This window comes from Chinchilla lanigera, unplaced genomic scaffold, assembly GCF_000276665.1.
Source record: "Chinchilla lanigera isolate Chin_1 unplaced genomic scaffold, ChiLan1.0 scaffold00118, whole genome shotgun sequence".
In the NCBI taxonomy this organism is placed as follows: domain Eukaryota; kingdom Metazoa; phylum Chordata; class Mammalia; order Rodentia; family Chinchillidae; genus Chinchilla; species Chinchilla lanigera.
In genome coordinates, this window is record NW_004955519.1 from 2,796,522 (window position 1) to 2,811,032 (window position 14,511).

The 14,511-nt window shown below is 37.3% G+C and overlaps 1 protein-coding gene and 1 pseudogene across 4 annotated transcripts in view; both read left to right on the plus strand.

The window, feature by feature from the left end:
• The window catches only part of Pir (pirin (iron-binding nuclear protein)), a 114,995-nt gene that overhangs the window by 98,315 nt on the left and 2,169 nt on the right, over window positions 1-14,511 (plus strand). For all 4 annotated transcript variants that reach the window (XM_013507011.1, XM_013507012.1, XM_013507013.1 and 1 more), the window contains 2 exons: window positions 459-541; window positions 12,119-12,185. In XM_013507011.1, the coding sequence (XP_013362465.1) occupies window positions 459-541; window positions 12,119-12,185 (150 nt within the window). The remainder of the gene's footprint in view (window positions 1-458; window positions 542-12,118; window positions 12,186-14,511) is intronic.
• Window positions 6,814-7,998, plus strand: LOC102028787 (annotated as a pseudogene).

Here is a 14,511-nt window from a genome sequence, read left to right on the forward strand (position 1 = left end):
GCGCTGCCCTCAGGGAGTAGCTGGGAAATACCTGGCTCTCTCCGCACGTTTCAGCTGGGAACAGTGGCGGTGTGGGCAAGCACAGACTCGAGCCCAGGACTCGATAATTTTTTAAGCATGTTTACTTCTTATGAGATTTATAAGTTACCCAAGGACACATTCATATGATATGCAATGCCAAGTTCTTTGCCTGTCAACTGAACTATTAGGGCGTGCCATTCAAAGTATAAATGAAAATGCAATGCAGGTGCACTTCTCTACTCCTCTCTGCACTAAACACCAACCAGTTTTAGACTTTAATAATAGCAGATACAGTTAACTAAGATTTAAAGACATTCTGAGTCTGTTAGCTCTGAAACTGAAGCTAACATTATGATGCTAAGTATTTGACCAAAAGTGTAACGGTAGAATAAATACACTATCATAAGTACTAAGGTAGTGGGTCGCCCTTTTTCTAGGGCCTGATGATGAGCAACAAAAAATAGAACCTCATCACACAGCAGTGCTTGGGGAAGGTGACAGTGTGCAAGTGGAGAACAAGGTAAGTATTAAAATTTTTTAATCTAATTAAGTTGAACTTTCTACAGATTCCCCGAAAAATGCTTAAATATCTTCTAGAGCTGGAAATTTTTTTCCTCTTGGGGAATAAAATATGCTATAAGTTTATCAGCCTATTTCATTAATATTTTATTTTATTTTATTTGAGACAGGGCCTCCCTACGTAGTTCAAGCTGGCCTTGAACTCACTATGTAGTCCAGGCTGGCCTTGAACTCATGGGGGTGCTCCTGCTTCAGTCTCCCAAGTGCTGGGATTGCAAGCATGTGCTACCACACTCACCCAAAGCTTCAGCTATATTGATTCCTTATCTGCAAGGATCATGTGCAGTTCCCCAGTGTTTACTCCTCCTTGTTTGATCCTGGAGACAACACATCTTCCTTGTCTCTTAATTTTCTTATTTTGTAAAATTGATTAATTTTGCTTTTAGCATAGGTGAAAAGGGATAGTCTGGAAGTGTAGATACAGATTTGCATGCATGCTCACATGAAACCCTCAGAAAATAATACCGATTTGGAACTGAGAGGAGCATGGGATGTGTTTCTTAGTATTTTTTGATGAATCTCTGCTTTTAGTGAAGTTTCTAATATCTCCGGAGTCTTGAGAGATATTTTTGCCATTTCCAAGTTTCTGTCTCATGTCTATTTCATTCCACGGAGTAGTTCCATCACATTCTTGTGAGGCTATTAAGCCCATCTGACTACTTTGTGTCACTAACAAGGAGGGTTATGGAGCTAATTTTGCAAAAGTTCCTGAAAAGATGAATTTCGAAAAGCAGAGATGAGTACTGTTTCAGTCTAAAGGTGACTGACAGAAGGTCTGTTTAACTCACTCTGACCTGCTGACCCTGGCATTATAGAAAGCAGTGAATCTGAGAAATTATTCTATCATAGCTCACCTTTCTGGCAGCTCACTTTCTGCTGCCTTCATCATCTGCAGCACTTCAATGAACTGTGAAGTAAAGAGAAGAAAACAGAAGAAAAATCCCATGGGTACCAAATACAAAGCGTATCTCAGGGTCTGTGCTCTCTATTATTAGGTTGAACCATATGAAACTGCCACTTTGACCTACAAATGTGGCAATTTCACAGAGTTCAACCTAATACAGAAAAGAAACATGAACCCTATACATAGGCCAAAACCTACTAATCTCAGATTAGTTTGTCATACTATCTTGTTTAACTTGGCAATCTCAACTCATCCTGTAATGTAACAATACAGATAATAAGCACTGGAAACTAAAACGCAACACCAGAAAGAAGCTACGAGGGGAGCCAGAAGGACAGCTGGGGATAGAAACAAATCAGCTGAAACCATCACTTCATTGGCAAGCAGCTCTCCCGGCTCGAGGGACATTCTGTTGTATGCAATTATGTCACTGTTCTGTGTAGAACTATAGCCGCTTCCTTCAGAACCTTAGAAAGATTTCTGTCAAAACTGATATTTAAAAGAATAAGCATTTAAAGAGGGCATGGTTGCTTATTGCCACAGGGTAGTAGAAAGTCCCCCTTAGATTATAACAGGGAAGAGATTGCGCAGATTCGAATCTTGGGTTTGCCTCTTGTTAGGTATGAAACTTCAGACACATTTCTCAACCTCTCTGAACTTCATTTTTTTTGTCTTCAAAATTGAAATAATTGGGGCCAGCTACATGGGATTGTTAAGAATATCTGAGATTATATATATTAGGAGTCTACTCCAGATGTAACACAGGGGTCAGTAAAGGATGTCCAACAGGCCAAGTCCAAATGTGTTTTCATACACACCTTGTAAAGTTTTATCAGACCACAGCCATGAGCATCCATTGCTGTTTTGTCTATGAATTCTTTCACATCATAAAGGGAGAAGCGAATTGTTGGCACTGAGACTGCATGACCCACAAAGCTTTATAATCTCTGGCCCTGTGTAGAAAAATTTTGCCAAATCCTAGTATATAGGTATACTCTATGTGCACGCTAGGTACCCAGTACTGATCCAAACACTGAATTTAACAGACGGTCATACCACATGCATGTCATTTAGCGAAGAATCAGATTCTCAGTTCAAAGGCTTAGGAAACATAGCAGTTTCTACTGCTAGAAAAAGGCCCCTAGGTGGAACTCACCTTTGCCTGAGGAATGAATGCAGAAGGAAGGTGTGACTTTCTAGTATTACACTCATTTATAGGCAGGAATGAGAAACTGATTTAGTCCCTGTCTTTGTGCTGGGTCTGCTTTACTGCACTTTTACTATAGCTCATTTCTGTGTCCTCTATCATGATGTTCTTCTTCTTGGTTAAACAGCAGTTTAGGCAGTTTCTTCATTAGAATCTCTAGGGCAAGTAAGGAGGGCAGGAAATGAATTATGTAGCAAAGCCTGTCTACTCTCTGCTCCAACTTTCCTTGCTCTGTGTTAGCATTTATTTGACCTCTCTCAGGCTGCCACAAGTCAGCCTGCAGGGACTCCTGACTTTCTCACTCAGAGAGTGAAGTGTCTTTAATGACCATTATTCTGAAGTCTGCCTAAAGTAGGTAGCCACTGTAGGGACTTGCCTTATGATCGATTTGAGAGCCTTTGGGCCAGACCCTTTGAATTCTTGGAGGAAGCCCAAGGCAGAGTGGCTTCAAAATAGACTTAAAATTTTCAGGGTTCTTAGAGATTGAAATCAACCCCAGGCTACTCTGGACATTTACTCTTGGACTGGTACTATTCACTCTGGAATAACCTGTTTCAAGGGCTAAGGCTTCCGGTGATGCTTGGGCTCACATTTGCCTGGAGGATGATGATTGCCTTGATGATGGCTCCATGGTTAGGAACACATAAGCTTGATATGAAACGCTCCATCTCATCTTTAGATGCATATGTATACTTCGGTAATCATTAGATTACCAAATTCACCTGTAGTGCACCGACCAAAACAATCAGTTCCACGTTGGCTGTCATCAAAACTATCCATACTTGAAAGTAGCTGTTCTTAAGCTGGTGTTCTTAATGGAGAATTCATTAAAATAATAAAGATGACCATTTGATTAAATATAATATTTGATGAAAATAAGCACTGAAATTCAGAAGTAAAACAAAACACCATATTAAAACTAGAAACAACTATTTTGCTTTCATATATGTAAAAGTTTGTGATAAAAGAAACCACTGATTTTGTGAAACTCATAACAGTTATTGTTTTATCTTTCCTTTCACCCAAGAGGTATAACAATGAAGTCTAGTAAGAACAAGTGCATGCACTTAAGTCATGCTAAAGTCCAGTTTCTCTTGGCTAATATTTTCAGGTAATATTGCACTAAAATAAAAGCATGCCCTTAGATTAATTGTCAAAGTCCTATTGCTATCTCAAACTTTATATTTATAGTCAATGAAACAAATTGAGTTAGAAACTCATCGTTCAGCTGGGAGTGGTGACGCATGCCTGCAATCCCAGCACCGAGGCTGAGGCAGGAAGACCATTGAGCGTTCAAGACCAGCCTGGGCTACAAAGTGAGCTCAAGGCCAGCCTGAACTGCATAGCTAGACCCTGGCTCAAAAAGACAAAAAAATAAAAAAGGAACTCATCATTTAGAAATTTCCAAGACAGTAAATGAATCACAGGACTGTCTTCTGACTTCCCTAGGACTTTTTCATTTGTTGTTGGTATCAGTGGAACTCAAAACATATTTGGCAATAACACATAAGGAATAATGATCAATTTTAAAAGCCGAGCTAAGTGATCTGCAAAGAGCCTAACTGTGATCCCGGAACTCTAGAAAGGTGCCCCAAAATAAAAGACATGATCTAGACCCTCCAAAGATTATGAATTTTAGTTGGGGTAATTGTTCATGAAGCAGTAAGTGGGCCTCTGTTACTTTTGAATGAGTTTTGAAATCCCATACGGGAATTAACTTAGAATTACACCAGGACTCACGTCTTATTTCATTCTCTTTGCTTTTATATGATTTTCATCATTTGACACCATAGGAAATTTCACCAAGATAATAGTGACTGGGACTTTGAACCATATCAGTACTCTACTAAATATCCAGAAAGATGATCAGATTTTATCAAAGCAGACTGCTTAAGGAAAGCAAAAATCATACATTTAAGAAAAGAAAAAGACACAAAACAGATCTGGTTTACATTAGAAGAGAGGAGTCACTCAGAGGTTAAATTTGTGGAAAAGTCTTCGAAAGAAACTTGGCACATTCTCCAGATTTCTGCAATGATAGAACACCCAACTTCTCAACTCCTGGAAGTTTCACGGTTTTTCATTTCAGACATAATATATGCATCATTTTATCTTACTGTCCAAGTAGTAATGAAAACCCATTATTTTATTTGAGTGATAGAAAAAACAGCAAAGCTTTTATCATTAAGGCTTTATCATCCCAAAATGTGTGAACTGTAGGGTATGCTTGGCATTCATGGAAGGTCTTTCTTCTGAGTTAAGAGATTTATATTCCAAGGAGTCAACACATACATAATATAAGAGGTCAGCTTCTCTGCCCGCTTTGAACACCTAACACTTTTTTCTCTGGTTCCTGTGCCTAGAAATGAAGTATGTGCCCTTGCCCTCTCCAAAAAGCAACCCTTAAAACACTGTTAGATTACAGCCTCTTTTAAAGCAATTTAAACATGGTATCCCTGTTCCTTTTCTGTTTGTATCAGTGCACGTCTGCAGTAGACAGTGTTTAACATTCATCCTCTCGCGTTGCTATGTGTACATAACACATCTTAATTCTTTTTATCTCCCCCTCCCTTTTGTCCCCTCTATCCCTTGCTCCATCTCTTTTTTTCTGTTTATTCCTATTATCTATCTTTTATTTTGCTCTTTATTTATATTTCAGGCTTTTCATATAAGAGAAACCATGCACGATTTAAGCTTGTGTGTCTGATTTATTTTGCTTAACATGGTCTCGAGGTGCATCCATTTGCCTACAAATGACTCAAGTTTAACCTTGTTTGTGGCAGAGTAGTACTCCATTGTGTGAAAATACCACATTCCAAGATTTAGTGATTGTGAATTGTGCTATTATGAACATGGTATCTATGTATCACTGTAATATGTTTTTTTAACTCTTCTGCAAAGACACCTAGGAGGGGAATAGCTAGGTCAAATGGGATTTCTTGTATTAGTTTTTTGAAGAATCTTCATATTGATTTTCATGATGGTTGTACTGGTTTATATTCCCACCAACTATGAATAAGCCCCCTCAGCCTCTCCAGCTTTTGCTGTTATCTGATTTCTTGATGATAGCCATGCTTTCTGGAGTAAGGAGGAATCTCAGTGCTGTTTCAATTTACATTTCTCTAATAACCAGAGATGTTGAACATGATTTCATATACTTATCGGCCATTTTTATTTCTTCTTCTGAGAACTGCCTGTTCATTTCAGTTGCCAATTTTTTGACTGGGTCTTTTATTTTGGGGTATCTAATTTATTTTAGACTTTCCACATTCTAGATAACTGAGGAATAGCCAGCAATTTTTTTTTTCCCATTCTGTAGGTTGTCTCTTCACTGGTGGTTGTTTCCTTTGTTATGCAGAAGCTTTTTAATTTGATGCGATCAATGTGATTGCATTTGTTGATTCTTGGTGTTTGTGCAGTTGGGGTACCATTCAGAAAATCCTTGCCTACACCCGTGTCTTCCCCCAGAGTAAGTGGTTTTTTTTCCCATATCTAGGTATTTGATCCATGGTGAGACATAGGGGTCTAGGTTCAATCTTCTATGTGTGAGTAACCAGTTTTCCAGCATTTTTTGTAGAAGAGGCGATCTTTTGTACAACATATGTTTTTTACCCTTTGTTAAAGATCAGGCAGCTGAATGTGCCTGGTGTTGTTTCTGCATCTTCTATTCTGTTCCATTAATTTATGAGTCTGTTTTATTGCTGTTTTTATCACTGTAGCTTTACAGTATAACTTGAAGTCCAGGATTGTGATGCGCTGGCCTTGCCCTTGTTGCCCAGGGTTGCTTTTGCTATTCTGGGTCTCTTTTGGCTCCACATAAATTTTAGAGTTGTTTTCTGTAGTTCTGCAAGGAAAACTACTGATATTTTTATTGGGATTGCACTAAATCTGTGTATCAGGTTTGGAAGTATGGCCATTTTGATGTCTCATATTTCACACCAAAGTTTCACCACTCCAAAAGCTTTAGAGAATAAATCTTTTCTTGTAACAGAGTTTTTAAAATTGTGAAGTTTTTAGTCACTTAAACATCATGTTGCAAAAAAGTCATTTCAGATAGAAATCTTCTCTTGCTCCTTTCCATGATGATAGCACTCCTAGAAACATGGTAAATGTTCCTTATATATGTTGGATTTTCTGTAAGAAGTGTGGCAAGTACCAGCTTTACAAAGTCACACGTGACATGTAGGAAGGATGAGGATTGTTTGTATGTCTGCGGATAGCAGCGTTATGTCAGGAAGCAGCGTAGCTATGGTGGGCAGGTGAAGCCAATTATCCGGATAAAGGTTAAAACTCTAGAGAAACTTGTGCTGCAACTTGAGTGTGTTAAACCCAACTTCAGATCTGAGAAAATGCTGGCTGTACAGAGATGCATGTATCTTAGACTGGGAGGGGATAAGAAGAGAATGGATCAAGTGATCCAGTTCTGTTCTTCAACTTACATGATTTTGAGGTTATGTTTACTTCGGGAAGAAGACGAGGAAGAGAAAGAAGAAGATGAGGAGGAGGAGGAAGGGAGGAAGAAAGAAAGGAAAACTATCCTTTGGGCTTAGATTATATTATGCATATGTTAATTTATTCATAATGTTAAGTCATCCATGCATATGTTAATTATTGTCCTGAGCTGTAAAGTATGATGATGTCTTTGAAGACTTCAGGCAGACAGGTCAGCAGCCCTAAACTAATTTTTAACTTCCTGTGTCTCCTTTTTATAGTTTGTTTCCATTTCCATCCCTGATATTAAGCTGTCAGCTTTCTTGCCTTGGTCTACGGTAGTGCTTTCCTGTCTCATAGCTCTACTCTCTTGCACATTTAATGACCACAAAGTCTAATTGTTAGAATTTTGTATAAAGTAGGGATTGAGTGAGGATATGAACTTAAATTGAAGCAATAATTTTAGTACATGGACTTTATAACATCTATTTTTATTAGTGCATATTAATTATAAGAATAATGGAATTCACTGTCACATTTGCATATAACATATTTGATCATGTATAACCACTATTGCCCTCCTTTACCCTTCCCCACTCTAATATTATGACACCTATTTTTATAATTTGAATGACTAGAAGCTTTTTTAGGGTTACTCTTTCATTTTCAGCTGGCTTCACACTTGCATATTTTGATAGCTAATTGGTTTATGGGTTGGAAAGGTGAGGGTGCATACACAAATACACACTTCACAATGGTAAAGCACAGTTGTTTTAAAATGTGAAGAAGTGATTAAAGCATCAACTAAGTGAATTTCTATGCAATTTGTTTTTACAGTACTGGGAGTGAAAACTAGGGATGCTCTACCATTCGGCTACATCCCCAACCTTTTTATTTTAAGGCTAGGCTCAGATTTGTGATTCTCCTGCCCCACCCTGAATCAGTGCTGAGATCAGAGGTGTCCACCACCACACCTGCCTCAACTAAGTGGATGATTAAATGACACAAGCACTGAGGTACCAGGTAGAAAACCCCTTCTACCATACATAGCCATTTAATATTTTTAAGTTGAAGCCACAAGAAGTAAATTTCAGTTCTATAAATATGGCAGTTTTTATTAAACACATTGAAGATTAAAGAATAAGTATTGGTTTTGTTGAATTCAGTGATACATTTTCTGGGATTAGTAATAGTATAATGATTCCTATTTAAAGAGCTTTGTATTAGTGGAAGTTATGATATAGTTTAAGGTAATCTCGTCACATATTTAGGAAAATGGTGTATTAAAATATGGATAAAGTTTTATAGAAATTTTGAAGGTTTTATTTTAAAGTACGTAACCATTTGGGCTTTGTTATTCTTTTATTCTAAATTAGATAACCCTAAGAAAAGACTCAAAGTTGACACTAATGTGTAGTTATCTATTAGGAACAAACTACCCTCAAATTTAGTGCCTTAAAACAACAGTAATTTGCTGCTTCTCACGACTGTAATGGGGGTTCCTCTGGAGTTTCCCTGGGGTTGCTCATGTGGCTGTCAGGCTGCAGGCTGGGTTTAGCAGAGGCTATTGTTTGGGGTACACCAGTTCTGTTTTCTGTGGCCTCCCCACTTGGCCAGCTTGGGATTCTTTGCAAGATGTCAGTCAAAGGTCCCCAAAGAAGGAAGATTTGCCTGTGGGAAGAGTTGTAGAAATGAAGATCTAGAGGAGAAGGTGAGAAATCAGAGAAGTCAGCAACCCAGTTAATCTAATGCTAAGTGCATCCAGTCAGTGAAATAAGAGAAACTGCTGGAGAAGTCTGTGGTTCTGTAGCCAAGAGTCTGAAAATGGGTCCGGGGATGCTTTTGGTGAGCAGGCTTAGCAGTTCGCAGGTGGAGCTGGGTATGGCAAAGAGGAGAATGAGGACAAGGCGGAACCTACCAGCACCTGTCCTTGTCTTGTCACTGAGACTGACCACTGTGTTGTCTCAGTTTAGCTGAGTTGCCAGAGCACCAAGCATCGTATCTATATATTACACGTATTTTTTTCTTTTTTGGTACCACAAACTGAACTCAGGATCTTGCGCTTGCTAGGCAGGCGCTGTGCCACTGAGCTATATCCCTGGCCTACATGTAATACGTATATATGTAATTCACCTTGAACAAAACTGCAATTATTAATTTCAGATGAAAGCACCAATTTTGAATAAGTTTATTGAAATGTTAATTGAGATGATATAGATATAATTTTTAAGAGACTGGACTCTGATACACATAGCATGTTAATTCTTCTAAATATCTAACTAATTTTATGTGATGGAATGATCCCCTTGAAACCGAAATAAACAGACACTTCCCAGAAGAAGTACAAACAACCAATAAATACGGAAAAAATGTTCGACATCTCTAGAGAAATACAAATTCAAAGAACACTTAGATTCCATCTTACTCTAGAAAGAATGGCTCTCATCAAGAAATCAACTAATAACAAAAGAGGGAGAAGCTGTGGGAAGTAGTGGAGGCTTCTTTATTATTGGTGAGAATGTAGGTTAGTACAACCATTATGGAAATCAGTGTAGAGATTGTTGAAAAAAACTAAAACAAGAAATTACATCTGACCCACCAATTCCTCTCCTAGGCGTCTTCACAAAGGGTTAAAGTCATTATATTGCAGTGATGCATGCATACCCATGTTTACAGAAGACAGCTCATAATAGTTAAGTCTTAGAAGCAGGCTACATGTCCATCAACGGATGAATGGATAAAGGAAATGTATTTACAGTGGAGTATTACTCTGCCATAAAGAAGGATAAGCTTGAGTCATTTGTAGGAAAATGGATGCACCTTGAGACCATAATGTTAAGTGAAATAAATCAGACACACAGGCTTAAATATTGTATGTTTTCTTTTACATGAGAAACCCAATATATAAATAAAGAGCAAAATAAAAGACACATGACGGGAAAAAGAGATGGAGAGAGGGGAGGGAAGAAATACAGCCAGTAAGGGATAGAGGAGAAGACAGAAAAAGAATTAACATGTGTTTTGTATGTGTACTGACTTGTGATGACAAAGGTAATCATTATGTACTACAAACATATATTAAAAAAACTAAATGAGATAAAATGTATAAAATGCTTAGATCCATATTAGAGCAAAGAGTCCTTGTTTTGTTCTTTGTTTACATATATATTCCAAGTGAGTCTAGGCAAGTGCTTGACACATAGTATGCAGTCAATAAATTTCAGTTGAATGAAAAAAAATAATTTCCCAAACACAAATGCAAAACGTATTGTTTTTCAATAATTTTTCTTTTTCTTTTTGTTGCCTGGGATTAAGCCCAAGGCTTCACACATACTGCACACATTTCTACCACTGAGCTATGTCTTTAGCCCTTTTAACTTTTAGAGTGAGCATATTTCTTGCAGCAAATTGAAAGAAAAACAGGAAAACACAAAATGAAATTTGCCTTAATTCCCATTGTTCAGAAAGAACCAACACTAAAATTACATTATTACATATTTCTTTCCTAATCTCTCAATATATGATTTCTTGATTTCCCTAAAAGTGAAAAACCATACTACATATACACTGTTTTGTGATATTTAAAAAATTTTTAATATATTATGTACATTTACACATTTAACTAATGGTTGAGAAAATGATTTTTAATGTCCCTGTGATATTTCATCATTAAAATATGATAATCATTTAAATAACCCTTTACTATTGGAGAAATGTTACCAGTTTTTGCTATGATCCATAGTGTAAGGGGCTGGGTATTTAGCTCAGCAGCACAGTGCCTGCCTGGCAAACGTGAGGTTGTGAGTTCGATTTCTGGTACCGGAAAAAAAACAAAAACGAACTAACAAACAAAAAAGACATAGTGCTACAGTGGAGAAACTGTGTGAAACTGACTTTCGCCTTTCACTGCATTGGCAATATTGAAGATTTTGAGTCATATTTTCAAACTGTTCTCTTAAAAGGATATTGCACCAATCTTAAATTATCCAATAGTTATACAAAAGTCTCTCTTTTCCTGTATCCACTCTAGCCCTGGATATTATAATTAATGTTTTTACAGTGCAAGGGAAAATCAAATCCTTAATCTTAAATACAACTTCTGGAGTCTTTATACAATCATTTTTGAACGTAATTTCCTTGAGCAGATAATCTTTGAATGCTTCGCTTTTATAAGATTCCATTTAGCACAACTTCTGGGCATATTGTGCATTAATAATAAATGTCAGAAGGTATAAAATCTTATTTTTTATTTGGATAAATAATCTTTCCTTTTAAAAATTATACTTTTAGTGAGAAATCATAAATCTTTTAAAAATCCTATTCAATGACATAGTTTGTCATGGAGATGTTTCTAGTTAAAGATCTTGATTTAAATTCAGTTCATTGAAAAGAAAGGTTTGTGCTTCTATCATTTGATCGATTTTTCATGACTATATCTTGTAATCTGAGCAACTACTTTGAAGATAACAGCAAGCAATGTAGGCCTGGGGATTTAGCTCAGTGGCATAGCACCTGCCTGGCAAGCAGGAGGTCATAAGTTCGATTCCCAGTACCGGAAGAGAAAAATAAAAAAGTTCTAACAAAAAGCAATGTACTAACCATTGCTACTCTCCTTTTATCTTGGTTTGAAATTTTGTAACATTGTTTTTAGTGTTTTTTCTCTTTAAAATAAAAAACCTATAAAAATAAAAAATAAACTTTAAATTTGCAATACAGTAAAATAAATACATAAAAATTCTTCTTTAATATGAAAATGTTAATATTTTTGTGACCTGGACTTATTTTTGAGTTCTAGCTGCTACTAAATACATTAAGGAATAAATGTTTCCATATTGAATGTTGCACAGAAAATATGTTTAGAATTTGTACTCAGCATTAGGTATAGCACCCATTTAGGTAGCATGCCAAGAACAAGTTTTTCCTAATTTGACACTCAAAAATAAGCATATTTCTTATGTTTTCTTTGTTAACTTCAGGATCCTGAGAGAAGCCATTTTGTCTTAATTGCTGGGGAGCCATTAGGAGAACCAGTTGTCCAACATGGTAAGCCCAGAATTTTGATGATTTCCTGATTGACTTTTGATTTCTTCTAGAGTAGTGTACGTATACAGTACTCCTGGGAAAACTGGTTGAATGTTTGTTCTATCTTTTTATCAACAAATCTAAGGATCTTGTTTTCTTTGTCCATTGTCAGAAGAAAATACTCAGCTGATATTTATTCCTAGATGCATCTCTTTCTTTGACAAAAGAAGCACTTAAGTACATATCATGTGTTAGACATTGATCTGTGCAAAGAATAAGATGATTTTTTGATTGTATCATAAGAGATTTCCACTTGAACAAAGATTTCACATTGTAATGGAGGCTTGAATATCATGTTTTTAAACCTGAGGAAATTTTAATCTGATGTTGTTACTTACTACATGTAAGCAAACATAATCCAAACACAGTAAGACATATCTTTAACTCCAACCCCATGTTCAAGAAATGTTTAAGAAAGAAGAAAAAAAAAAGCTACCTTCATGTGTCACAGCATCAAAATTGGAATCCCACATGTACTGAGCTGAGATTTTGCTCATACCCTATGCTTTCTAATTAACTCTTTAGTCATGGAACCAAACTTAATGATTATCAACACCTTCCATCAGTTTAACCTGTATTAGGTTATCATCATTTTTTGGGCTTGTTTTCTGAGGTAGAGTCTCCCTATATAGTCCAGGCTTCATTCCTCTTGCCTCAGCCTCAGCCTCAGGTATCCCAGGATCACAGGCTTCCTCCAGTGTGCCTGGCAGTAATATTCCTTCCTGTGTGTGAAAACCTGCACTGAACAGTGAGTTCTGGTTGTGGAAGAGGATTTATTTTTTGCACCTGTTCATAAGTCTTAGTCCACAAATTAGACAAAAACAGATACAAGTGCTTGAATATTATTTTTATCTTTACAAAAATAACAGTGGTTTAATACTGTCATCGTTTTCTGTTGCTGTGAGAGAATACATGAGAGTAAGTAATTTATGAAGAAAAGGGGTTTGTTCGAGTTCACAGTTCTGGAGGCTGCCGAGCCCTAGAACATGGCTCTCGAAAGGCCTGCATACCGCTTCAACTCATGGCAGAAAATAGAAGGACAAGTGGTTATGTATAGAAGAGGGAAACACTAGGACTTGCTATGTGCATGACTCACTTCCATGGTAACTAATCCAGTCCCACAAGAGTGAGAACTCTTTCACTGGTGTAAAGCATTAACCCCTCTTAACGACTTAATCACCTCTTAAAGGTTCCACCTTCCAGCACAGTGGCAATCAAATTTTAGCATGCATTGTGAAGGGACAAGCCACATTCAAACCACAGCAAATGCAGTCCTTATAGTCTGTTGTATTTTTAGTGGTCAGAGTGCTTTCCAAATGTTAATGCACTTAATCATCAAAACAACTTTAAAAGAGAGGTGCTCTCATCCTTACGCTACACATGACACAGCAGACGTACAGAGGTTCATTGCCCCACTTGAGGCTGCAGAGTGGATTTACACTCAGACTATCCAGTTTTCAGTCATCTTGCCCTTGTGTCTCTCCCCATGCTGGTCACTGTGCTTTCCACTGTGGCTTTGCTGATCAGACATGATTGGTAGCGATGAACCTAGAATATGAACCCTGGACTCCTGATCCCGTGTCTTGTACTTTCTACTCTATGCCAAGGATCTATATAAGGATCCATGCCTTTTTATTACAAGAAGAGTCCAAAGGTTTAATTAGAGTTGCAAACTGTAGTTTGCAAGAGGACTGAAGGGAGTATGAGTAATTTTCTTGCTTGTAACCCTTGTAGATGATAAATTTATAACCATATGCTTTCTGAATTCCTCTTCCTGAGTATATGAGGAGATGAGCTTCCTCAACACTGCTTTGAAAGGCTTCAACCTTTAGTGTTTTTAGGTAAATTATGTGCGCATTAAAACCTGAGAAACATGACACACTACCCTAAAAAACTGCCAAGAAGGATTTCCAGAAGTGCACTACAGATAAAGAATGGGGGCACAAGAGTGGTGCAGTACAAGCGCAAACCAAGAGAAAGTGATGATGTGCAGGAAATCAGTCTTGGCCCTGGATCTGATACTGTTTTCCCAGTTCCATTTGCTTTGTTTCATATGTCCTTTAAAAACTTGTCTTCTCCAGGATGGTCTCCTGAGTGTATTGTTTATTTTGTGGGGAAGAGCGCTCTCCTTGTTTCTTACCTGATGAACTCCAAAGCTTGATTTCCACATGGAATTTCTCCCATGATCCATAGTCTCAGCAATGTACCAAAGGCCTCTGCTGAGAGGACACTGGGTTGCCTCTGACACTTCCATATCAGAATAGCTACAACTGAACTCTTTATTCTA